This window comes from Emydura macquarii, unplaced genomic scaffold, assembly GCF_026122565.2.
Source record: "Emydura macquarii macquarii isolate MOO-44397 ecotype Brisbane River unplaced genomic scaffold, CSIRO-AGI_Emac_v2 contig_201, whole genome shotgun sequence".
NCBI classification, from domain to species: Eukaryota; Metazoa; Chordata; order Testudines; family Chelidae; genus Emydura; species Emydura macquarii.
The window spans coordinates 589,127-615,837 of record NW_027130338.1 but is presented as its reverse complement, the minus strand read 5'-3'; the positions used below and the strand labels follow the sequence as shown (position 1 = coordinate 615,837).

At 41.4% G+C, this 26,711-nt stretch overlaps 1 protein-coding gene across 1 annotated transcript in view; it reads right to left on the bottom strand.

The window, feature by feature from the left end:
- ADAM9 (ADAM metallopeptidase domain 9) overlaps window positions 1-26,711 on the bottom strand; it is a 36,083-nt gene that overhangs the window by 1,210 nt on the left and 8,162 nt on the right. The window contains exons 4-21 of the mRNA XM_067545146.1: window positions 26,435-26,513; window positions 23,602-23,678; window positions 22,663-22,852; window positions 21,722-21,787; window positions 19,983-20,054; window positions 19,021-19,190; window positions 17,658-17,739; window positions 14,611-14,744; window positions 13,148-13,319; window positions 12,932-13,024; window positions 12,459-12,654; window positions 11,818-11,923; window positions 10,714-10,897; window positions 9,781-9,861; window positions 5,251-5,356; window positions 3,300-3,438; window positions 1,640-1,736; window positions 353-480 (exon numbers count right to left, since the gene is read on the bottom strand). Coding sequence (XP_067401247.1) covers window positions 353-480; window positions 1,640-1,736; window positions 3,300-3,438; window positions 5,251-5,356; window positions 9,781-9,861; window positions 10,714-10,897; window positions 11,818-11,923; window positions 12,459-12,654; window positions 12,932-13,024; window positions 13,148-13,319; window positions 14,611-14,744; window positions 17,658-17,739; window positions 19,021-19,190; window positions 19,983-20,054; window positions 21,722-21,787; window positions 22,663-22,852; window positions 23,602-23,678; window positions 26,435-26,513 — 2,172 coding nt within the window. The remainder of the gene's footprint in view (window positions 1-352; window positions 481-1,639; window positions 1,737-3,299; window positions 3,439-5,250; window positions 5,357-9,780; window positions 9,862-10,713; window positions 10,898-11,817; window positions 11,924-12,458; window positions 12,655-12,931; window positions 13,025-13,147; window positions 13,320-14,610; window positions 14,745-17,657; window positions 17,740-19,020; window positions 19,191-19,982; window positions 20,055-21,721; window positions 21,788-22,662; window positions 22,853-23,601; window positions 23,679-26,434; window positions 26,514-26,711) is intronic.

Below are 26,711 nucleotides of genomic sequence, written 5' to 3'. Positions count from 1 at the left end.
TAACACTGGATGCTCAAAGTTGATAGAAAGCACCCAACACTTTTTATAATAATGTACCTACCATTAAGAATGTGAGACGTGTCATCAGAGAACATACATGTTTTATAAATTTCATTGCACCCCTTTTCTTTTACTATGGACCTTTCATTCACATGTGTAGCTTTATTATTTGGTGTATACATGATGTGAGATATGAGAAAAACCCGTACATATATAAACACAAAGGCAGCATTAGAGTCAGAATGACAAGCTATGAGTTTCCCCAAATTGTGTGCTCAAGTTCTCAACTTTACATTTGCACTGGTATGTATTATAAAAAATTTTCCCTTATAGCAAAATTGTCATTACAGACCTTGAGGGTATCTTATACTTCTGCTGCTCCTGGTGTGGCTGAGGATAATTGTAAGGCTGATGATAAGCTAGTTGATGATGATGATGATCTGCATAAGATGGCACAGGGAATCTGTTTGCTGGCATATCCTATGAGGAAATGAACAATAAAAACCATCAGCTATTCAGAAAGAAAAAAAATTAATAAAAAATCATCATACAAGCAGGACCTGAGAACTTTCTAAGCTGCTTATGGTTCAGAGACTACACTGGCAGTTAGCTATCAAAAGACAGTTTAAGCAACATAAACCATCGGAGTCCCATTCTCCCTCCCTTATGTTTAACTAGTAAGAAGTTAAGAAAATAATCCCTTTCCTCACTGGCAACAACCCTTTTTACTAAAGATGGTAAGTTACTACATTCGTTATGTAGTTGGCCTACCTATTGGTATTACAAAATGGCAAATCCTGATGTGCATTAGAAGGTTGCTGCTTGAAAAATGTTTAATGGATAAAACTAAATCCTCTAACTCTAGTACTTGCCACCCACCAAAAAACCTTCTACTTTGTTTAAAATAAAAAGCCTCCTGATTAAAATAATCTAATTTCCTAGCAACAGTCTGATGTGGTATGTAACAAAAAGGGAAAAACACTACTCTATTTTAATTTAAGATTTTGCAGTCTCACCTTTAATAATCTGGCAGGATTAGGTTTAGGAGTACATTACAGGTCAATTGAAAAATCTAGACAAGATGTACCATCTATGTCTTAAAGCACGTTTTATATACAGATTTTAAAATGTAATAAGACTGCAAGGTCTCAGTTGGACTTCCAAGCTGGTATTTTTACTACAGCTTTGCAACATCAATAATATATAAGTAATTCCAAGTATAGCGTATTTTCTTTTTTGAAAACTTTTGGGCTTCAGAGACTATTTTCCTCATTAATATTATTGGTTCTTTAGATGGCACCATAAGGAGTATAGACAAGTAAGAAAGATTCACCATCCATAGCATATATATAATTTATAGGCTATTACTGTAAAATTTTATGTCCTACAGCAAGTGTAGTCATTAGTATGTCTTACAGATGTATATTACACAAGGGGGAAAGGGGAAGAGATGAGAAACTAGATTTTCATTTTTAAAAATACTAAAAACCCACCAACCAAAAATAAGTAGTAATAGTTTTGGAGTAATTCTCACTCTTATTAGCCATTTAATATTCAACCCTCCACCCAGTTTGTTACTTTCAAAAGGTACAATAATTGCTCTACAAGACTGAAGTGAGAAAAAGCAGATCTCGCCTACCATGGGTACACTCCTTGAAGTATAAGGCATGTTCTGCGGGAAGTTTCCTGGGTCTGTCTCTGTGTGAGGAGGAGGATTTGGCACGCTTGTATGTGATCTGGAATTAGATTTGTATTGACCACATTGATCGGTCAAGCATCTTACTATAAAATTCAGTAGAATCATAAAAAACTTTGGCAACATGTTATGACAATTCTTATAGATACATACTGGCTGGATTTGAGTGAGTGGTTAAGAACTATTATTTTACCCCTAAATTCATTAGTAAAATGTGCATCACTCTTTACAGGTGCCATATGTCCAGACATCTTGTGAGCCTTTCTCCTCCTACGAATATATAAATAATGACACTTTGTCCCAAAGAATGTGCCCAGAAAACAGAGACAACATAAAATGACACCAAAACGAATGGCCTGAAGTCCACTGATGTCTGATCACCTGCCTACATACTGCAAATGCATGGGATAAACATGCTCAGCTCTACATCTCAGGACTGCTGATACTCGATTCTTTGGGATCATCTTCTGTAGATGAAAGAGTCCATAGTCAATTTATGATGTATCAGCAAAAGGGGTGTGTGATGCTGGCTGGATTGGGGGGGACATTTATGATATTATTTAACATCAATATGTCAAAATCATAATAATTCATGGGAGATATGCCATGTCAGGTACCATCAGAAAGGCTATAATGTGCTAAGTAAGATGATGATATTTATGTTCACCTGTTATGAGTGTAATGGAAGTTATGAATATGTTTGTATCTGTATTTCAACTTGTGCTGTGTTTCTGGGCGATACCCCAGACAGGATGGCTGCCGCACTAGCCTGCTTAATGGCCCATTAAGGAAACTCACAGGTACAATGGGGCCAAGGGATATACCTGATGAGTCACCAGGACTTACTCATGTTACCCTGGACTCCATCTTATTCCTGTAAATTTCCACAAGCAGCCTGGAAAAGGCCAAAGGACATAAAAGGCAGCTGCACCACATCCATTTTGTCTTCTGTCTTCAGTCTTCATCTACCTCTGGATTAACTCATCTACAACTGAATTTAAACTGTGAAACAAAGGACTGAGACCCATCCAGGTACTGGATGTACAACACCAGAGGGACTATACAAGCCTGCAAACTTCACAATTCTATTAGATGCCTAATATATATGAATTTTCAAATCAATTGTATATGTCTGTTTGCTTTAATCATTTAACATTTTTCTTATGGTTTGTTTCTTTCCTTTTATAATAAACCTTTAGTTTTAGTTACTAAAGAATTGGCTGGCAGTGGGGTATTTTGGATAAGATCCAAATTTATATTGATCTGGTACTGTGGCTGACCCTTTGGGGTCAGGAGAAACCTTTCTGGTAAAGAGCAGAGAGTTTTAAATAACTGATCTCTTTACTGGACCTAGTGGCCGATTGGGAGCCAGAGACTGAAATGCAGTAAAGGGGGCTGTGTATATTTTTATTTTAACTTCTTGATAACCACTGTGGGGAATCAGAAGTATTGTTTGTGGCTGGTTGGGAAGTCTGACTTCAGTGTCACCCATCAGTGTTAGGAAAATCTGCTCTACTTTTGCAGCCTGCCCTGACCTTGGCATTTTCAGGTGGCTGCCCTAGGCACGGACGGGTCACAGGATGGGTGTAGAAAATCTACTTACCGATGACAGCGTGATATCGTTCTCCTGAAGCATTGCATCAGCTTATTTCTCTTTGCAAATGCCAGAAGAGCAGCTACAAGGAGCGGAAGGACCAGGAAAAAGAATACCAGCAACCCATCTCTTAAGGAGGTGTCTTTGTCTGGTGGGAAGAGGGAAGAGAAAGAAAAGCAGACAGAATGAATTTTCACAGTACAACCAATACAAAGCTTTGCAATGGTGCTCAGTTTTGATAGGACTGATTCTACAATTCTCCTCCATTCTGTGTAAAAGAAAAGCTAATGTTGAGTATAACTGCAGGGTGCATGTCCAAGAAGAGTAGAGCACATGTTCTCCAATATCCCTGTAGCACAGTAATATAGTAACAACAGACGCCTTCCGATGCATCATCCTGAAAGGCCTGTCACCAGCTCAAGTAAAACGGGGCCAAAGCAGAGCTCCTTCCCCGACCCCGCAATCCTCTTCACATCCTCCCTTCTTGATTGAAGGCACCACCACCATCCTCCCTTAGCTCAGGTTCACAGTCTTAAAGTCACCCTCTCCTTCTCCACTCATCCAGACCGTTCCCAAGGCTTGAGGCATCTTTCTCCATAACATATGTATGAAAAGTCATAGGATCATAGAAATATAGGGCTGAAAGGGATCTCAAAGAGGTCATTAGTCCATCCCCCTGCACAGAGGCATTATGCCCCTTCCCTTCTCTCCTGATGGTTCAGACACTTTTTCAGATTCTAGAGAGTGATTTTTCAACTCAGTTAACTACAGCTGGTTTGCCCTAGACCCCTATTACTTCATAGAGGAGAGCTGTCAACATTATCCTCCTCATCCACTGCAAACCATGTCACTCCTGTGTCCTCATCTCTCTCTCTGCTGGCTCCCTAGTGCTTACCATATCAAGTCTCTCCTTGCCTTGAAGGCACCGTACCACTCTGCCCCAGGCTACAACTTGTATCCTGTTTCATATCGCCTTCCCCTTGCCCACTCATGCAAGCAAGCTTCACAGCTCCCTTCAATTCCTTTCCCCACAGTCTCTTTTACACATGGAATACCCTCCCAGCCCCAGTGCGCACCAGTCTCTCATCTCTCATCATCCATATCCCTCCTAAGACGACACACTTTTTCTGCCAGCTCCAGACACTAATCCATGTCTAACACCTTCTCCAGGAGAGTTCACAAAACAACCAAAAAAACGTACTAAATTGACACCAACCTCTGTCTCCCAGTTTCTTTGATTTGTGCCTCCTCTTCTATACCATAAGATCTTTGGGGCACGGACTGCTTTATATCCGTGTTTAGTACAACAGTCTGCACTCATAATAAATGCTAGTTAAATGGTAATCTGGTAATATGCCATGCATGGTACCTTAATCCCCTTCACCAGACATAAGTCACACATCTGCATTACAGGTGTAAATGCCTGCAAGGAAGAAAACACTAAAAAAACACCCAAGTTTTATGAGTGTTTAACTCAGACTGTGGATGCACAGTCATGTAAATAAAACAGCTATTTCCATCTACCATTATTTCTAGAAACAGGCCTTCACGTTTTGAAGGTATAGACTGGAATCGACAGATTCAAATCTGCCCCTCCTTACAAATTTTAGTTCTAGGATTCAAAACTGGAATGGGTCCCCATTTCCAGTGTGGACATATCTGTTCTTGAAAGATTTTGACCCAGGTGACAGAAGTCACCTAAAAAACAGCTGGAAAATTGCAAGGTTTCCAACATTCCAGAGGGCAGAAGTCTCTAGCACGATGAGACCCAAAGTCTGACTTCTTGTGCTTGAAAATAAAACTCACTGCAGATTCAGCCACAAGCACGTCAGCCAATCTCATTTCTCAGGACAGCCAGCATTCCAGACAACTGGGCCCTGTATTTGCACACTCTGTCCACATAGCACCAACAGCAAGAAGGGCATGCATGCCGCCCTGAAGTCACCACATCACTACTTGCCATTATAAGGAGGTCCACTGTCCATGCTTCCTCCGTATCCTTTTGTGTCACAGTAGGGAGGGGCCCAGCCTGAGTCACAGTGACAGTTCTTGTTGGTATTGCACACCTTTAAATTGAAAACAAAACAAACCCCACATATTACTGTCATTGCGACTGCAGCGCCGCATAAGACTGACCCACCAACTGGAGGAGGCGACAGAGAAATGTTGCAAGGTGTCTTCAAAGGCTACAGCCCAACTTCTGAAACAGAAGGTTCCAAAAGAAACGGCAACGACTGACTGAAAAACAGCTACTGCATCAAAAAGAAAGGATACTCACTGTACCGAAATTGGAGTTTTTTGAGATCCGGGGTCACTACATGTATTGCACTGTGGGATCCACATGGGCTTCATGTGTCAGACTGGAAAATTCTTGGTAGCAGTATTCACTGATCTGCCCCTGCACCCTGTGCGTCCTCGTGCTCCAAACAGAGGGCATATGAGGAGGCACGGACTGTCCACCTTTCCATTTCCTTCTCTATTGCAAATCACTCTAGGAAAGGATCCGAAGCAGAGGAGAAGGAGGGCGGGTAGTGAAATACCCACAAGGACCACACAAAGAACTCCTATTACACTAAGGTAAATAAACTTTCTTCCCAAGTGATGATCCCTATAGGTATTCCACTGTAGGTATCTTCCAAGCAATATTCAGCAAAGAGGGTGTGAGGAACTGTGCTGCATCATCAAGTGCAGGACTGCTCTACTGAAGGAGCTGTCTGCAGATGAGGCTTGTACCAGGGTGTAATGTCTAGTAAAGGTGTGCACAGAGCCCCATGTTGCCGCTCTATGGATCTCCAGGAGTGGAACACCCTTCAGGAAGCCATGGAAGCAGATGGGACTTTGGTCAAGTGAGCCCTCAGGCTCGGAGGAGATAGTCCCTGCAAGATCATAGGAAAGACACATGCAACCAGAAATCCATTTGGAAAAAGTCTGTGAGGAAGTTGCTTCTCCTTTCATTTGCTCAGCAATGGAAACAAGATCTTGGAGATTTCTGGAAGGGTTTCGTCCTTTGCAGGTGGAAAGCTAAAGCTTGACAGAGGTCCAGAGAATGGAGCTTCCTGTCTTCTTTGGTGGCGTGAGGTTCTGGGTAGAAGACAGGAAGCTGTATTTATGAATTGGTTAAAGGGGAATTCAAAGGGAACACTTGGAATGAACTTGGGCTGTATCCTCAAGGAGACCTTGCCCTCTGGGCAACACCATATGGAGAAGGTCCGCCATTAGGGCCCTGAGCTCACCCATTCTGGCAGTGGTGATTGTAGTCAGAAAGGACACCTTCATAGACTGGTGAAGGGAGTAGGAGGCCAATGGTTCACAGGGACGATTCATGAGTGTTGACAAAACAAGGTTGAGGCCCCAAGCTAGTGTTGGTGTCTGTACCAGGGAAAGATTCCAGTCAGGCCTTTCATAGGGTGGGCAAAGACCAAATAGCTGTCACCAGCTGATAGAAGGGCTTTAGTCACAGCCACATGCACATGCAGAAGAGAGATAGGCCTGACTTTTTCAGGGAAAGAAGGTAGTCTGAGATGGTAGGGATGTCCAAATCCTCTGGAGTATGTGATGAAGTTCACACCACACAAATAATCTCCTCCATTTAACTGCATAGCATCATCTCATAGAGAGTTTTCTGCTATCACTGAGGATGGATTGTACCTCCTTGGAACAGACTCTCTAAGTTCATTATCCATCCAAATACCAGGCTGTGAGATAAAGGGATGCTTGGTTGGGATGGTAGGTCCTGCGTCTGGACCTACTCAGGGCCAGTGATGTAGTACTAAACTGAACAGTGCTGAAATGCTGATTTCACATGATGTGGAATCTGTCCTCAGGTAGGTAGGCTACGGCTGAAATTGAACTCAGAGTTGTGTTGATAAATTCTATACCTGGTGCTAGAACTAAAATGGACTTTTCTAGGTTTACTAGAAGTTGGAAGGTTCGCGAGAAGCTGCACAGGGAGAGGACTGACAATCGCCCTTCCTGACATGACTGGCCTGTGAGCAGCCAGTTATTATCAAGGTGAGGAAAAACTGGTCGTCTGACAACCAGATTGAGAGCTCGTCAACCACTCCATTGGGTGCCTACGAAGCCAAAACTTGTGGGATTGCCAAGTTTGAAATGGAAATGAATGGCAATTTATTGGGATTCTCCAAGGCAATATCAACAGGAATCATGACGCTCACTCCTGGGAAGATCCAGAGGCAGACCACACTGGATTTGAAGCCTGTGATCTTAGGAAAGCGAAGAACCGCAAATGTTATGGGTGGGAGGGGGGTGATGAGGATGGAGAAAAAAACCCTGGACTCCAAAACACTAGCTAACTACTAAACACTAAAACTAGCTATCGAAGAAAAACTATTTACAAAATGGAAGCTAACATTTTAGCAGGAATGTTAGGGAAACTGCGGACTCTAAGGAGTTTAGTCCCAGGCCATGAGTAGTAGAAAGAACCTGGAGGGCACCCCCTAATGCCCTTGATTTGGAGCACAAGGAGGCACAGACACGGACCAACGCACACTGCTAGCAAGACATGTTTGGTCTCAGGTGCAGAGTGCTTTTGTGCCCCACAGTGGAATACACATAGGGACCATCACTTGAAGAACTAATACTTCATTTCTGTACACAGCATCTAGAGTTTTTCCCCACAACCTACTCAACATGGTCTTAAAACCAGAGCAGTTGTACTGGACTGAAAGCTGACCTTGGTGCGGCAGTAGGTTGTGAAATGCTCCCACTCCCCTTAAACCACCCGCTCCAAGATTGTCATTCCAGCAGCACATGACACTGTAGCAAAAGGAAGGCTGTGAGATAATTGGCCAAGTTATAAACACAGATTATTGCTTTGCTATACATTTGTGAAGCACTAGGACTGTTTGCTGACAAGCCAACATTTCTATTAGTCCAGCGTGGGGAAGAAATAAAAAAAACAAACGAAACTAGAACGGGGGGGGTGGGGAAAACAAAAACTGTTAAGTAAATTGCAACATAGTAAGAGAGTGTAATTGTTAAATCTCATCACAAAGATTAAATATCTACAACTTTAAGTCACTTTAAACATAAGAGTCAGTCAGGAAGCCACCATCTTGAGTCTGACTAAATAGAGGATTCGGAAGGCAGAAACAGTTGGAATGTATGAAAAAGAGGAGGAGTTTTAATTGTAAAAAAATTTAAAAAACAACCTATGCCCTTCGGATGCTTTAGCCACTGTTATAGTAAACCAGAGTGGTAGAACTTCTCTTCTAACAGTGTGAAAGGCCCTGATTCCCCATCCATTCTCATCAGTTCTGCATTCCGATGCCTATTCTGAACCGCACAACTGCACTTTCAGCAGGAAGGGCAATGCTTTATCAATACAAAGGCAGCTTCCATTTCTGTGTCATATCACAAGGTTTATAGTTACAGACCTAGTGAGAGAGTGGCAGGCATTTCTAGAAACTGTTTAAAAGTTCATAATAATATTTGTTTTAACACATACATTTATCTTTGTTCAGGAAGTGTATCTAAGGTGTAACAAGTAGTCTCTGAGGTTTTCATAGATTTTAAGGCCAAATGGGACTTCTGTGATCATCTAGTTTGATCTCATACATAACATAGGCCAAAGAATTTCACCCATTAATTCTTGCATTCAGCCCAATAACTTGTCAGTGAGCGAGAACACTTTTTAAAATCAAGATTGAGCATCTTTCTAAAAGACTTCACATGCTGGAAAATCCACTACATCCCTTAGGAAGTTGTTCCAATGGTTAATTACTTCATTGTTAAAAATGCGCATCTTATTTTCCTTCAGGGTCCATCCACAATAATAATCCAACTATGCTAGCCAGACTGGGTTTGAGATATGTTTAAACACTGGTTTGCCTGTATTTAATTGGGTTATTAATTGGATTATTTGCCAAATATAAATAATCTTAAAATTTTATTTTAAACAAAACCATTTCTGACTAGGCAACCTATAAACAGTTGTATTTAAAAAAAAAAAACATTTTTGTAACAGTAATGCTTGGGTTACACTAGCCAGGCAAAACATTATACTCAAACAGTTTTTAAAACCTGTTCAACTCACATGATTTAATAGCCAGTGAAGATGGAACCTCAAGGTGACTTTCATGTTAACTGCACACAAAAGCAACTTCTCATAATGAAGCCCATTCTTTAGGGCTTTCAAACAAAAAGCAGGTGTTTCTAAATGAACCAGGTTTCTGTTAGTTACACTCTTTAGGTAGAGATCAATAAAGGCTTTGGAGCACTCACAAACAGCTAATTATTAAACACAAGTTACCGGGCTCAATACAGGGGTCGGTAAGTGAAATTCTGTAAAACAAAGTCAGACTAGATGATAGAGTGGTCTGTTCAGACCTTAAAAACCTACGAATCTGAGTTCTCTTTCTGAAGAGCATCCCTAGAAAACAATATTGCCTGAGAAGTACGAGAAGTACCCAAGAAAAACACTCAGAGAATGCTGGATCAGAACAGAAAGGCAAGTTTCTGCCTGACTTACCCCATGTCCGTGACATTTTTTCTCCACATCACAGTCATAGTTCAGAACAGAGACACTTACACACTGGAAGTGCCTACAGATCTAGAGAGGTAAAAAGACACAAGTCTCAATAAGATAGTTTTGGACTATTTTTACCACCTCTACCCTTCCTCCCTTCCCCTGTTCTCCAACATCTGTTTCACCCTGGACTCTTGCTCAGCATATGAGTTCACTGCCTGCACTACTACCATCGCAAGTCTCACACCACTTAGAGAATGCACACCCTTTTCCACCCCGGAAACTTTAACTCTGATATCAACTTGTTTGCTGTAATAAGGAATTCATAAAGTGTGTTGCAAGCGAGCTGCATTTTCATCTTAAACCCTTCACACAAGGTCTTAATACACACCAGTAGTATGAGAATCATCCATGGTACAAATGTATGGATAGCAAGGTCTCAGACCATTGCGGGGGAAAAGTTAGGTGCAACCCCCATGCTAAAGTATAGCAGAAACTAGCTGAGTCTCCTTTTCAGACAACTTGATAATTACAGTGTATAGACACTGACCTGAATTTCCACAAGTTGCCTGAAAGGCAGTTTTTGTAAAGCTAGTTCTTCTTGATCACTGATTTCCAGAGATCATAGTCTTAACTGAACTTAACACTTGCTTTTTTTTCCTTCCATAAACAACTTCCCTTTAGAAGAATTTATTCACATAGTTCATTTCTAGGAAGCGTGCTACTCATTTAGTGTGGGGGGAAGGAGGAGATGGGGAAGTAAATAACTGTTAAAGTTTTGCATTACATTACATTGCATGCACCAACATTAAGGTGAATTAATATGTAAAAGTGGAGCTTTAAACACACACACACACACACACACCTCCCCCCCCAACAACTCATCTGGGTTTTATCCCAGGAATATTTTGAAGTTATTAATTGGTTACTGCTTACTTTTCCAGTATCACATTTTGTGCCTTCATTCACCATTCCAGGATCTGGAACATCTGACCCTAGCTTGAAATCCACACCCCAACATGTGCTGTCTCTGAGGGGGGTTTGAATAAATGCAGGTGGAATCCCAAAAATAGGCATGGTTTTCACATTTTCACACTGCAGCTTCCCACACATGGCATTCCTACAACAACAGTATAATTTAAGGATTGTTATGGTTCTGGTGTTTAATTCATATCGGGGAAAGGATCAACGTACACTTGGCTTTCTTCTGGCCTTCATTTCCTACTGGAGGATTACTAAAGATCAGATAAGATACACTCCCAAAAACTAACATCACACTGAAATGAAGTGCAAAACAAGCGTGAGCTGGGCATCTGTCTAAAACTATAATGAGGACATGGATTTATCCCTGCTGGTGGCAACATTTTGTGATCCTCAAACAAAAGCAAATACAACCCTGCACAACTCTCTTCAGCGTGTACACACACCTTATCTTTCGGCTAAGAATAAATCAATAAAGAATTAGAACAAACTCTCTCATAGTAACCCAAATCTTAAACACATTCGTGCAACGCATCTCTATGTAGCTAATAGAAAAAATAATCAGCTAAAGAGCATGTCTACATAACGTCATTGTGCATAGTGCTTAGGGCAGGACAAAAAAAAAAAAAGAACAATAAAATGCAGGCTCTTTATGTCCAAGATGCCTCTTTTTATACATTAAACTTTACAGCAAGAATTGTTTGCACATTCACGCCCATTTAGATAGACTAATATTGTAACAGAATTATGAAGCAATGTAGATTTTTTGTACTTTTATGTATTTGTAACCTAAGCTCCAATAACCCTAATTCAAACGCTAATTCAAACCCTAATTCTTTTAAGGCTTTAAAAGAACTTTTCTAAGCCACTTTATTTTGGTTTCTGAATGACACACAGCATCAGTGAGGGGCAGTGTATGTCTGTGACAAATCTCTATTACAAAGTTGTGCTATGTATAAAGATTTGATAGCTGACTAATTCTAAAGCATCTGAATGTGGATTTTTAGAGACTTTCTTAATACCTGCTATGCATTCCCTGCCATGTTAAACTCAACTCACCAGCTGGAGCATTTTTTGTAATCATGGCCATGGTAACCACAGTTGCCAAACCTGTCACCTTTGGAATTCACTTCAGCAAAACAAATGTTAGGGGCAGCCTTTGCTCCTGCAAACACAGAGGGGGAACTAGGTCAGCTAACAGAGAGTTACAGAAGTATCTCACACTGTGCACATACTTCTCTCTAGCCCCAGAACCCATGTCGCACCACGAGTTTGTCTGCAGCATGACTAATTGAAAAGCTTGACCAAAATATACAAAAGGGGTAAAACTCTTAGTCCAGACAGGTTCCAAGCTAACAGGACTGACAGAAAATACAGTCACTTAGAAAGAATTATTATTAGCTGGACATTAAGTCTTGAGGAATATATTTAGCCCTATAAATAGAATCTGACAACGTGAGTGTATCATAGCAAGGAAATTAGTAGTACTTGAGTCCATAACTCAGAAATGAATTTTATGGGACAATAAAGGTTAATTCGTCATAAATACCAGAAACGGTTTAAAATCATCTGCCAATCCTTTGCCAGCTGGTCTTTTCTTATAGTCTAAAAAACCTAAAAATCCATATTCGTTGAACAAATTGGATGATTTCTCTTTCAGCCACGGCCCTCTGAAACATTACAATCATCATCATCCTTACTTGAGCCGAAGATAGCCTGACACTGTGCATCATAGTACTGGCAAACTCCATTGTAACAATAGGCTTCATTGTTCTGGCATGGGTACCCATTCTGAAGAGTGACATCCTGCTGACAGAACTGGGAGGTCCCATTGCAGTACTCTGGGAGGTCACATTCATTGGTACTTGCCCGGCACTCACTGCCTCCTGGGAGGAACTGGAAGAGGAGAAAAAAAGAAAGCACAAGAGAAGATGTAAAAAAGCCATACATCACATACATTCTGTACATAAATCCAAAAAAGGCCTAACAGACGGAACATGCACCCGCTGAAGTCACCCTTTTGTGCTGTAAACATGAAAAAACCTTCCCAGCTCAGCACATACCACTTCCCTCCTGGACCCACTAATCAAGCCCTGCACTCCTTTTTCCTCAGAATCAGAGGAGAATGTTCTAAGACATGAGATTCTTCCAACACTATCCCGGGGTCTCTTACCCGACATTTTTTACAGCAGTCACCATAAGCACATTCAGCCCCGGCTCGGAGTTTACAAGTATTTGATTCACAGCAAGGATCGCTTTCACATTCCTGTCAATTGAAACATGAAGAGCAATTCAGTGAAGGAGAAAGAATCATATCTTCACCAATGTGGAAATGCAGACAGACTGCATTTAACAAAGAGTCACGTGAGCGACTGTCACTTGTACTGACCTTTGGTGAACCACAGTCACACTCCTCCCCAGCATCCACCAACTTGTTGCCACAATAGGGGATGCTGTAAGTTTCATCAGGATTGGGAACATTGAGCAGACAGCTTCCGCCTTTGTTGAGAGTTAACTTCTCAAAGTCTTCTGCACTACAGCTGCTGAAGTTTCTGGACCCTCTGCAACAGAAAATATAATTAGTTCCTTACACCACGTCTACTTATGAGCTCCTCTGGACCAGCATTTTTGTGCAACAAAGAATCAGTCTAGCAAAAATTAGAGCCAACTGCTAGAGAAAGACAAGGACAATATAATAAAATACCTCTGAATGCGGAATGAGAACACATTTTCTGTTACATTTGTAAAGCAAAAATCTTTACTTAAAAGAAAATTGGCCACCCCTTAATTAAATATTTAAATAGCACCAGGAGTTTAACTATATAACCTTCTGATGACAAAAAACAAACAGGGCCGCAATCAGAAAAATAATACAAGGGAATAGGTGTAATCTAAACAAAGGACTGGGAGCCACAGACCCCTGAATTAAGTCATGCAACCTTTCAGTTCCCAAAAAACCAGGACAATATAGGGTTCTCTACATAGCAAGCTAGTGAAAATAAGCTAGGGCAGTGGTTCCCAACCTGTGGCCCACAGAGATTTTCAAAGTAGCCCACGGCTCCCTTTCTGCTGGCTGCAGAAGAGAGCCACTGCCTAAGGACACATGCGGAGCGCGTTGCCGGAGGTCTAAAAGACTGGTGCAGCCTCCTTGCTGCAGCCAAGGGGACAGGAGATCAGCGCTCCCCTCCCCCCGCTGTAGCAGGGAGCACGGCAAAGCACTCGGCCTGGGTCCCTAGGTGCTGGGGTCCCTACTGGAGCTAGAGGGAGGGGAGCACTGATCTTCCATCCCCCTACTTGCAGAAGGGAGCCACAGCCTAGTGACCCAGGTGGAGTGCACAGGGCTACAGGACATGGACGGTTTCCCTGCTGTAGCCAGGGAGATGGGAGATCAGTGAGGAGGCAGCCTCCTTGCTGAATTCCTTCCGGCTGCCTGCAGTGTGGAGGTGGCCTGCTGGTGGAGACTGGTGGCCCTTCAGGGCTCTAAAAATTATATCTGTGATCCTCGAGCCAAAAACATTGGGAACCACTGAGCTAGGTTGTGGATTTAAAGTGCAATAGCTATTCCACACTAGACCCTGGTGGACATTTCTTATTCTGCACTGAAAGTGCCTTTGTGCAGTTAAGCTTAGTTCGGTTTAAGTGGACACCCTATTCTATTCCACATTAATTTCACATGTAGATAAGCCCTAATATTTGCCTTCCTCCTGAGCATGTTGCAAAAATTAATTAGCTGTTTGTAAGAATGCTTTGAATATTAACAGTGTCACATAAATGCTAAATACAAACAAAGATTGTTGCTTTGTTCACCATCTATGGACATACCTGTCAGTGTGGCATAAAAACGTTACTTACGATGCTCCAGAGTTCATAATACAGTTGTCTGCTCCACAGTCACAAACTCTTTCATCATCATGGTTCATTCCCAGGTTATGACCCAGCTCATGAGCAATAATTGATGCAAACATCTGTACACTGATTTGTCCAAACTACACAAGACCAAAAAAAAAAAAAAAAAAAAGTTAAATACTATAGTGTCTGTCCTAGGAAGAAGCCAATGTTCCCCTAGCCCCTTCAGAAACTTAGCGCTAGGTTTAGTCACTGTGTTAACGTGATCTTCAGAGTCAGGTAACCTAGACGGTTTATGCTTTCCAGCTTGTATGAGTACTGAATTGATCAGTAGATTGGTAATAGGATATATAGCCTTGCATCTCTAGGTTAATAGTTCTCCAACTCTGGTCCAGAACCACTGGTGGCCTGTGGAGCACCTACTTGCTTGTCACATGGTGTCTCCTTTCTGTTTCTAGCTGCAAAACAACATTACAGAAGCTAAACTATGTCAAATAATTTCTTACTATTACTTTTCCATATACACCATTGCCAGACATGTCATGTGATCATGGATGAGGGGAGCGGCCCATGAGACCTTCACTGTTAAATATGGTGCACATTATGGGAATGTTTGAGAGTTTCTGCTCCAAGTCAACAGTTTCAAAGACAACTATGGCTAATTTAATTGCCTACTGAAATAAATTGGGAGATCCCAGTTCAATTCCCACTGGCCAGGTATCCACACAACAAAAACCTCAAATCACACTTGGCACTAAGGGACACTCTAGTTAGCAGAGAAGCTATGTGAATCCAGAGATCACAGCGATTAATTGTACAGGAGCAACAATGGAGGAACTGAATACTACTGCAGCTGCGAGGCTGTTCCATAAATCCAGGCGTGACACCAGCTAGACTAAAAACATGTGGTATCCATCTGCCACCGCATCTACACAAGTGCACAGCTCATGTTCCAGAGCACTGGGCATTTTTGTTTACACCAGTGGCATCAAACCCACCCACGCAGAATTAGACAGATCATCAGCCACTGCAGTACTAGCCCAGGAACTAAACAAGTGTCCTTTCTTCATCCCCAGACCAATCCACACCTTCTTCCATATCCATGCAAGCTGCAATTGGAGTATCTCTGGTGCAAGTCTTCAGTAACTATTCCAAGGAAGTGAGACTGCACAGTGATGATTTGGGTGCTGGAGTTCTGTTAATTGACTCCTTATTCAAATCTGCTGCCGCTGCCTGTGGAGTGTTTGAACAGCCCCAGTTGCATATCCCTGTAGTTTCTCCCAGTCATGGTGCTGTGAATCTCTCCATTGCACAGCAGTGATACTGAAGTCACTTGGCTGTTTCACACAACAGGATAGTTGTCTGTCTAAATCCTCGCCTGCTGATTTGGGAGTGCCCTTTGTGAACCCAAAGATCATGCATACACTTGGGGGGAGATTTCTAGAGAAGGACTCTGTTGTATTAATTTAGATGGAATATATGGGTCCAAAGAGTCAAAGGTGTTAACATAACCCATTCACTGTCCAACATTAAAACAGCGTTAAACAAGGTTCAGAGTTTGGTACACAGAGACCTCAGTCTGCTCAGGACCATGGCACACACCTTTCATTAAAGATACAGAAAGGAAGGAAAAACAGTTAAAGCACTTGAAATGTAAAGTATTAAATAAGGTGTTCACTTTTATACCATTCTTTTTTTTCTCCTCCCTAAGCTGGATAGTTTTTAGAAAGAGAAAAAAAACCCTTGTTTGACAGCCTTTTAGATAGTATTTAAGATGGTAATAACTGTCCTTTTTGAGAGAAAAGAGGAGAAGTTCGTTGACATGGGTTGGAGCGGTCATTTTTGCTGCTGCTGTTAAAGTCTGATCCCATTTCCTAGGAGGCAAAACAAGACACACACACACAACAAAGGGAGAGAAAAGAACAACAACAGATAGAAAATGCAGTTTTTGTCTTTAGTGTTGACTTTCACTTGCAACTTTACTGCTGGAAAAAACACAGGCCCAGCACTCCATTTTATTAGTCACTCTGAGACCTGGCAAATTTGTACCAGCATTAAGCTGTCTGGGCACTGCTTTTAGCTGCCTCTTTCTGGTTACATGTTTACAGCAGTATTGCAAAACATAGCCTTGGCCAGACTTAAACAGAAGACAAAAGGAAAGAGATAGAAAAGAAAAGACATAAGGTGGGAACGGAAAAGAACACACAGAGGGGAGGGGTCAATGACAAATTCTCACATCCCAGGTGGTGGTAGGGATTCAACCAGAGCTACTGGAGGTGGCCAAATTATCTGGTTACCTCTCTCTGGCCCAGTCTGGCCACGACATCTTTCAGGATTGGGAAGGAGGAGGTCTGGGATCCCAGGATACGGTGGGGATGGCAAAGCTCATTCCTTCCCCTTTGCTCATCTTTCTGTCAGCCAGCACTGTGCTAGCCAGATTTCCCTAGATGCCTCTCAATCTCTCTCTAATTATTTAAAAAAAAGGCCCCCACCAATTAGGTCTGGTTTCCAACACACCAATTTTGGCTAATTGATTTCGGGTCTCATACGGTTCTGGTTTACCAGACATGATCTTAGCACAGTCCTTGAATTATATCAGAAGACCTTTTTGTTTGGACTAATTCAGTGTGTCTCTTTTTTTCACCTTTTTCCCCCCATCAACATTTGCTAGTACAAGTTCTTGTGACATTTTCTGAACTTTCACTTTTCATAGTTGAGCTCCCAATGAGGGTAAATTTGTAGGTCCAATCACCACAGCAATCCATAGCTCCCATTGACTTCAACTCAGTGCCTCTCAGAAAAGAGAGATACTCAATGCCGCCTGTGGAGGAACGGTATTGACAGCACCTAGGGCCTTTGAACATGACCAAATCTGGGACTCTGAGCTGCAGTATATACACAAAAGAGGAGAGAGACAGGAGACAGAAAGCAGCAGCTATTAAGAATTTTCTTGCTTTGAGGGGTTAAGTTGGATCCTTAATACTGTCTTTGATTTTAAAAGATACAGACTTCACATTAAAGTTAAATGGAAAGAGGTATGAAAGATATCCTACCACATTAATCCCTCCTGCATGGCTTGTGGAGCATACTGTTCCAACATAGGCCATTCCTGCAGTTCCACCAAACCCCTTCTTCCTAGAGCGCATTAGAAAGAAAAAATTAATGAGTCAACTTAACTGTGCCGGAGGCACGACAGCCTAAAATATAATGACCAGCTGTGCAACATTTCAGTGCATCTCTGTGCCACACAAAAGCAGCGGCGACACTACTTCTGCTTTGCAAGCAGAATCCAAAAGGAAGTACAGTGCTAAGAAAGTATGTGCTGGCATTAATATCATGCTTTTACTTAGACAGTGGTTTGTTTTTTAAGACAGGGACCATATAGTTCAGAGAGAGTCAATCCTCACCCCAAAATAAAAGCCTAAGTCACATACCAACCTCTTTTTTCTTAAAGTTTGTATTGCAGGTGGCTGCTTTTTTATTCCACTAACTTCTCTTTTCCCTGCTTCCCTTTTAAGTCTTTAAATTTTGTGTCTGATGTTCTTACAGAAAGCTTGAGTGTACTAGTACAGCAGGTTGCATAACAGGCTAGACGTACAGTGAAGATAAGATTTAATATCAAACATTTATGAAGTGTGGGTTGGGGTGCGGGGGGGAATGTCTTTTTTTTTTTTTAAATACATTTGCTGGAAGGAGCTACCTGCCAAGCTGTCTTATGACACATTGTAAGTCACCAAGCCCACAATACGCTACAGAGTACTTGAGCAACAAGAATGTCCCACACGTGGCTTCCAAATATTAAACAAACTCCAGCTTAAGAAAGCGGTGCTAATAGTGCAATGATGCGAATGTGCTGGTGATCTGGACAAAGACAAGCTAATCCTACACAGTGAGGTTCAAATCAAGCAGCCAGCTTCTGGATATTGATTACAGAAACAGCTTGTGGTCCATTAAACCATAACATTCAACACACTGTAGCTGAAATAGTTATGGCCTTCGAGGGAAAAGCCCTAAATCTACAAGTCTATCCAATAAATGATGTGACAAAAGTTTATCCGTGAAGTCACCCACAGTTGAGAGTTTTATAATAAGAGATATTAAGCAGCATCATTTTAGGAACAACCCAAAAATTGTTCTAATTTTAGTAATATCTCCATTTGTCAGGAACTAGAGGTTTGCTTTCTGGGGATGGCAAAGGGAGCTTCTTAAAGATGCAACAAGTTGGCTCTGAATATTCACACTGCTACAATAAATAGCATGTGACGCAGATTACTACCAGAGCACCCAGAAACAGAGCCATTACCCTGGAATCTTCATTGAATGGAACCTTTATGATTTAAGTAATAAGGAGACTCTACTAGCAAAGCCCTTTCCTAAAATCATTTCTCGACAGGGAAAAAGATTCCTAGCACTTACAGAACAAATTGGGCACTGTCGTGTCGTCGACGCGTGACAAGATTCTTCTCTCGCCACTGTACAAAGTTCCCCAGCACATCACCAGCACTTCCATCTGTGCTAATCAAGTTTTTGTACTTCCAGATCTCCAAGCCAACCAGCACAATGCGAATATTCAGCATAATGTACATCTGGAAAGGCAAAGAAAAGGGAAATGCAGAGTGAAACAGAGTGGCCAGATAGGAGCATGCCAGAAGGATAAAAAAATTATATATAAATCACACAAGCCAAAAATCTAATTTTTGTTTTCCTAAGCAGTAAAGATGTCAGCTTCCCAAATTTTATATGTCCTGCTATTAAACTTTAGTGGGCTAAAGGACTAGTGCCTATATATCATAGTGATAGGTGCTATAGAAAAACCCAAGATAGACAAATAGAAAGAATCCTGAATACAAACCAATAGTGTCCCCAGCAAACTAAAGTCAAATTAAAACAGAGCATAACAGATTCATCGTTTATCAGGCCAGAAGAGACAACTGATCATCTAGTCTGACCCCCACCTGCATAACACAGATCACATGACTTCCCTGAATTAATTCCTGCTTCAAATCTAATCATTATGGTTGAACTCGAGAATATCTTTTATAAAACAAAATCTTGATTTAAAAGATTTGCAGTGATGGGAGCTCCACCCCACTCCCTGGTCAATAAATACTACCACCACCTTACAGCAACTTCTAGCTCCACAGTGAGATGTTGGTTCAACGGTAACTCCAAGGGAGGAGTGCTTCCCATTGAACCATCAACATCACTTCCAATAGGACATTGGATTTCCCTTCTTCATCCATTTACTGGCCCTGCTTAGCGGGATTCTGACAAGATAACGGACCAAGGTGGTAAGTTTATAAACTTAAGCCCTGAGGTTGCAAGGCTACAACATTCAATATTCTTGCCAATTTACACACAGCATAGCTTCAACTTACACTATCCAGGTAATTTGCTAGATGCACCATCTCTTCTCTCACAGCAGTTTCATTCTTACCCAACAACTCATACTGCAAGACAAAGAAGTTTGTTAATAGAAATGAGATGTGATCAATATGATTATAAGACACAGGAGGAACAACAAAATCTTTTAAGTATTATTGCCAGGCTCCAACTCTGACGCTTGGAAGATACGGCCTGGAACTGCCGCCAGAATAAAAGCAATAGAAGAGGCCAAACTAGTACACAGTACTTTTATAGATGCAGTCAGATCATCATCTGTTCAAGAGAGGTGTGATGCTGGTTGGATTAGTGGGACCATTTATGATACTATTTAACATCAATGTCAAAATTACAATAATTCATATGAGATATGCCATGTCAGGTACCATTAGAAAGGTTATAATTTGCTAAGTATGATGATATTGTTTGTGTGCATGTGTCATATTTATGTTGGAAGTTATGGGTACGTTTGATGTATCTGTATTTCAACTTGTGCTGTGTTTCTGGGTGACACGCCAGACAGAATGGCTGCAGCACTAGCCCGCTTGATGGTCCATTAAGGGAATTCAAAAGGTACAATGGGCCCAGGGGAAGAAGCCAGGGATACACCTGATTAGTCACCTGGACTTACTCATGTGACTCTGGACTCCATCTTATTCCTGTAAATTTCCACAAGCAGCATGGAAAAGGCCAAGGGACATAAAAGGCAGCTACACCACATCCATTTTGTCTTCAGTCTTCAGCCTACCTCTGGATCAACTCATCTACAACTGAAACTGTGATTCAAAGAACTGAGACCCATCCAGGTACTGGATGTATGCCAGAGGGACTATACAAGCCTGCAACCACCACAATTCTACTGGAAACCTGATATATATATATATATATATATATATATATATATATATATATATACACACACACACACACACACACATGGACTTTCAAATCATTTGTATGTATGTGATTGTTTTAATCCTTTAACATTTCTCTTATAGTTCGTTTCTTTCCTTTTACAATAAACCTTTAGTTTTAGTTACTAAAGGATTGGCTGGCAGCGTGGTATTTTGGGTAAGATCCAAACTTATATTCATCTGGTGATGTGGCTGACCCTTTGGGGTCAGGAGAACCTCTTTGGTAAAGAGCATAGAGTTTTAAATAACTGATCTCTTTACTGGACCTAGTGGCCAATTCGGAGCCAGAGACTGAAATGCAGTAAAGGGGGCTGTGTATATTTTTGGGTTAGCTTCTTGATAATCAGTGTGGGGAATCAGAAGCACTGTTTGTGGTTGGTTGGAAAGTCTGACTTGAGTGTCACCCACCAGTGCTGGAAGAATCTGCTCTCCTTTTGCAGCCTGCCCTGATCTTGGCATTTTCAGGTGGTCTACCCTTGGCACAGACAGGTCACAAGAGACAGAACAGGAAGGGAAGTATTCTCCTTTGACCGTTAGAATCCTTGAATGTAAAGCACTGACCCTCTGAAATTTTATTAAAATATCCTAATTTTCTATGGTTGTAACTCATTGCACATATCTGCATTTTCTAGGCAATGCCTCGTACTGGCTTTTAATAAACCCGTTTGTAATAATGAGGGCTGAAGGAATGTTTTAGTACAGAAAGGAACACTACTACCCTGCCTTAAAAGGTTCACAGTTATTGAGGGCAGAGGCTGTTTAAGTTACATCTCCCTCCACCATAAGCAAGAGATAAAGAAAAATGAATATATAAATCCTACCCTTTCTTTGTCCACAACTATGAACAGCTCCACATATCTTGTCTGGGGAAGTATAGCTCTTTTCCTCTGCAAACAGGAAACAAAAACAAAAAACAACAATCCCACACATTTTCTTTGTAGTTAACTACAAGTTTACCAAGTTCAACTGTATAAACAAGTGAGCTCATCCTAATCCATGCTCATATTTCACTCAGTAAAACACGTGCTTTATGAGTATAAGAAACACACCCAAAAGAAAAAGCCAAATATTAAAAAGCTATGCAAAGTAATAATTCCTCTGCATGTGTTTTTAACTAAAAACTGGCCAAATAATTACTAAAAACTTCTACATTTCGAAAGTAAGGGATTTATTTTCTTAATTCCCATTCATGTTTCTTTAGAAAGGCAACGTGTACCTCCCTGTAGATGAAGTAGTAGCTGTGATAAATATCAAATGTAAGCAGCTGCTAACAAATGCTGTAAAGAGGATAGCCATGCATGGGTTTTTCACATACCTCACACATTTTACTGCTCCCATCTTTCTAGTTTAAATTTAAACTTTGAATGAAACCCAAACAAACTCTGTTACTTTGATGGTTCTGAGAATGGTGCAACAGTCCCAGTTTCAGCAAGGTGTGTGGCGTGCTGGCTCCTGACCCAGAATCCTGCTGATGAGCCGCCATCCTGAGGGCAACATTCCTGCCTTCATCATCTCCTCATGCAGTACTGTTAACACACATCAGCAACCTTGCAACTGTGTTTGTACTAATGCAATGTCGAGGGAAGTGTAACCATTTTGTTCAAATATGATATACCCACGGAGTTTTTACAGCAGGTAGAAAAATGCCTGAGTCAGAATCCTTAACTGTGTTAAGCCCTGATACACCATTTCCATGTTATTAGCTGAACAGTCATAAAAGCAATTCCACACTGCAGTGTAGAGAGGACACTAGCCTACTCACTCGCAGGAACTGAGTCATGGTGGAAGGATGCTCATCCTCTGTGTGTTCTCTTTCAGTCTCTGTGTTGTTAACTCCACACATCATGGACTCCTTCTTCACATTCTCCATTCGATATATGATGTGTTTGAGATCAGAGGAGGAATCCATTGGCTCAATTCCATACGTGATGTTTTCCACTTGCAGCAATCCCCTAACAATTGGATTAACACACATTACCACCATGCAACCCATGCGTGTCATGTTAAGCATACTCATAAGAGTCTGCAGCATCAGGCCCTTAATCACAGACACTGAAAACAAATATTTCAGTTCAGTTAATGTTGCCATTTACATTTCTGCGACAGGAAAGCAATAAAGAACAGTGATATGAATGTCAACAATAGACAAATCAAGGTAATTCTAAAGGGTGCTGAAATTACCTCAGATCAAAGATTTTTCAAATTAAAGGTGATCATAAAACACTTTTATGTGTGAAGTCTCAGTGAAACTGCTGATCAAAATTTTATTTAAAAACTCCCTAACAGTAGAGAATAATTGTATCCAATGCAAAAATGATCCTTTAAATTAACCTTCTATACACGATTGTAAAAATACTAAACAGATGCAACTATTTCTGTCAGATTCACTAATGGCTGAACAGTGAAGTCAGTTGTTGTGCGGGGTGTGGAGGAATTCTGAACTGGAATTTGAGGACAAATGGTAGTCACACCCATCAAATAATTTTGTCTTAATCAAAATATTTGTGAGTTTTGCATCAACAAAGGACTACAAAAACATGATGGTATTAAACATAACACTCATGCAGCCCAGCACCAACAGATGATTAATGTGTGGTTCAAAACTAAGTAAGTCAACAGGAGAGTGGGATTCGGTTCCAGAGAATCGGATTATAACAATGTACAGTTATGATAACTATATACACAAGAAGAGTTCTGTTACCTGAGTCCAAAGCAAGTGCTGACAGCAACAATGGAATCTGGTATCCCATTCACATATCCCTGGTAATGGCAGTGATCCTAAGGGGAAAAAAGAAATTTATTATTCATTATTTCTATACATATACAATGCAACAGACTACTACTGCTGCTGCTGCTATTGTTCACCTTACTGCACTAATGGCAGGATGGTATCTCCTTCCCCAGGCTAAAGAAACACATGCACAGGAGAATACCATACAGATGTTCATCCTCCACACAGATAAACATGTGGGAGTTATTCATTAAAATACCAGATGTTCGAGGACTCTTGTGTTATTATTATTAAACACCATGAAAGCCAATCTCCTTGTACCATAAATGCAGGTCCATTTCACAGCCCAAGAGGACCAGCAATTCAGCACTGCTGAATTGTCTAAGGGTATATCTACACGTAAAACACTACATACAATTCTGTCAGCACAGGTAATCCACCTCCCCAAAAGGTGGCAGTTAGGTTGACGGAAGAATTCTTCCATTCACCTAGTGCTGTCTACACAGGGCCTAGGTTGGCTTAAATACAACACTCATTGGGTGTGGATTTTTCACACCCAAGTGACATCGTTATGCCAACCTAGTTTTCTAATGCACAACAGGCCTAAATTCTACACCACCCAATTAGCTCCCTTACCTGCCCAGTAGCAAATATACTCTTAGGCCTGGTCTAGACTAGAAAGTTAGGTCAGCATAACTACATCACCCACAGTGTGAAAAACCCACACCCCTAAGTGGCATAGTTAAGCCAACCTAGGTTCCTGTGTAGACAGTGCAAGGTTGATGGGAGAATTCTTCTGTCAACTTAGATACCACATCTAAGGGGGGTGGATTACCTACACAGACAGGAGAATCCCTCCCGTTAGCCTCAGTAGCTTCAGGGGTGCAACTGCAGTGGCACAGCTGTGCTGCTGTAGCATTTGAAGATTTTATAGATATGTCTACACTGACGTCTACTCTCCTAACAGCTGTTCTAATATTCAGCCACCGGGCTCCAAAACACCATCTGCAAACTGTCTCTGGACTTGAAGCTGAGCTGTCCAACTATCAAGTTGTTTGTTGTCACCTCCCCACCCCAGCCCCAATAAATATTGTAAACTCAGCCCTGTTGGGCTGAGCCAGTGAAGCATTCAGCCTTCCAGGAATGGATTTTGGATGATATGCCCTTTGGCTTGTGTGCTACCTCGCTCTAGCCAGAGAGGTGGTCACATCTGCTATTGTTGCCAGTGGACAGACAATCGTTGCTGCCTAAGTACACCCCTGACCAGCCCTGAAGAGACATCATTGGGAAAATAGAACAATGCCAGATGAAAGCCATTATCCACTCGAGCTTGACGTCCAATAGGATCTCAGCACAAGACCCACAACAATCCAGTCTAGTGCAGCAATTCCATCCCCTGGGAGCGAAACATGTGGTTTCACAGCCTGCTAAATACCCAACAATATTTACATCACACACCCGTCACAGAAACCCATACAGGAGCATGCCCAACATGCTCTGTACTCCACCTGACCCTGTTTTGTAAATTGGCCTAGGGGGCAATCACAAAGCAAATACATTTCATTCTGTGCCATGCAGAATAGTCCCTGCATTACAGCAGGAGCTCTAAGGTTCTCTAGTCAACTTATTTTTGGAGACCATTGTACTTGTCAGGCAGCTGAAACCATTTGTTCTTTGGCCTCGTGCCTTACAAAGTTCTTAAAGCATGTAATAATCCCTCAGAGCAACAAAGCTTGTCATGGCCTCTGCCTGAACTAAAGCCTCACTATCAAGCAGAAACTGTGTTCCTCCTCTGATTCAAGTACCTGCCTTTTCATAGAAAGGCAAGGAAAAAACCAAACCCTTAACCGCTCCATTTGAAAGCAAGAGACACTGTGTATCACACCCCACACAGAAATAACAGAGCAGACTTATTTTAAAGAGCAATGTTGGCGAGTGAGTGGCGGAGGGGGAGTAAAATGCCCATATATATGTTTTGACATGAGGCACCATTTGTGTTTGTTCCATGAAACCAGTTAATCAGTCTGTGAAAATTTAACGTCTCATGGCCACCTGGTGAAGAAATGGGGTGTGTGGAAGCAGTCACAGCAGCAGCAGCTTGCTCATATGGGGAGAAGAGCTGTACACATTTTTCCTAGTGAAGTAGTTCTGACTATAACCCATGGAGCACTAGTGCTATACGATCACAGACATTTTATGATCCAAGCAGTGAGGGGGAGGAGCATGGGTAAGAAGGATACTGTCTATGAAAGTCATTCTGTTCTCTGTCTGTCCTTATACTGCTTCACCAAGTGCCATAAAGAGTAGTATCTGACAGTCAGTCAAGTACAGGACCAATGCCCTTCAAGGGGTTCAGCAAATAATAGAAACATTACATTGCTCTTGCACTTACAATGCACAAACACCGGTATAACAAGGACAAACAGAAAGAAGACATTCAATGGCTAATCAAGAAAAGTATTTCCTTTTTCAATTAAAAAAATTAAGATTTTAAAACACTCACCCACACAAACAGGAAAAACCCAGTTAAAAACAAAACCAAAAAACCATGAGTGCACACCCTTCCGCCCACCACAGAAAAGTGGGATTTCTCTAGTGTTAGGTGCCAAGGGACAAATTTCCATCTTAGATCCCAAGGCATCTTCACAGACAAGAAGTGAAATGTGTTGTGCATTGCAGATTAGAACCTAGCCCTTTAGAAGATGCTCTAGTCAATTTCTTAATACATTACTCTTTAATAATGCAGGTGTATGGCGTTCTAATCACCCTGCTTCAATAAGGATACAAAAGAAAGGAAACCCACCTGCATGTCTAGATTTTCAGACTGCAACTTCCCTTCCTCACTGTAGGTATATACTGTGAAATCTTTGGGTAAAAATTCTCTGAAAAAGGGAAAAAAAGAAAATGCCACAAAAATGTTGATGCAACAAGAAAACAGATCCTGATCAATATTAGCAGTACTGAAAAATCTGCATTGAAATAAGGAAACTGATTAAAAAAACCCATGAACAACTGAGGAATTATTCAGAGGACTGATTCCTCTACATAACTATACTATGCAAAACTCCAGGTACTGGGCC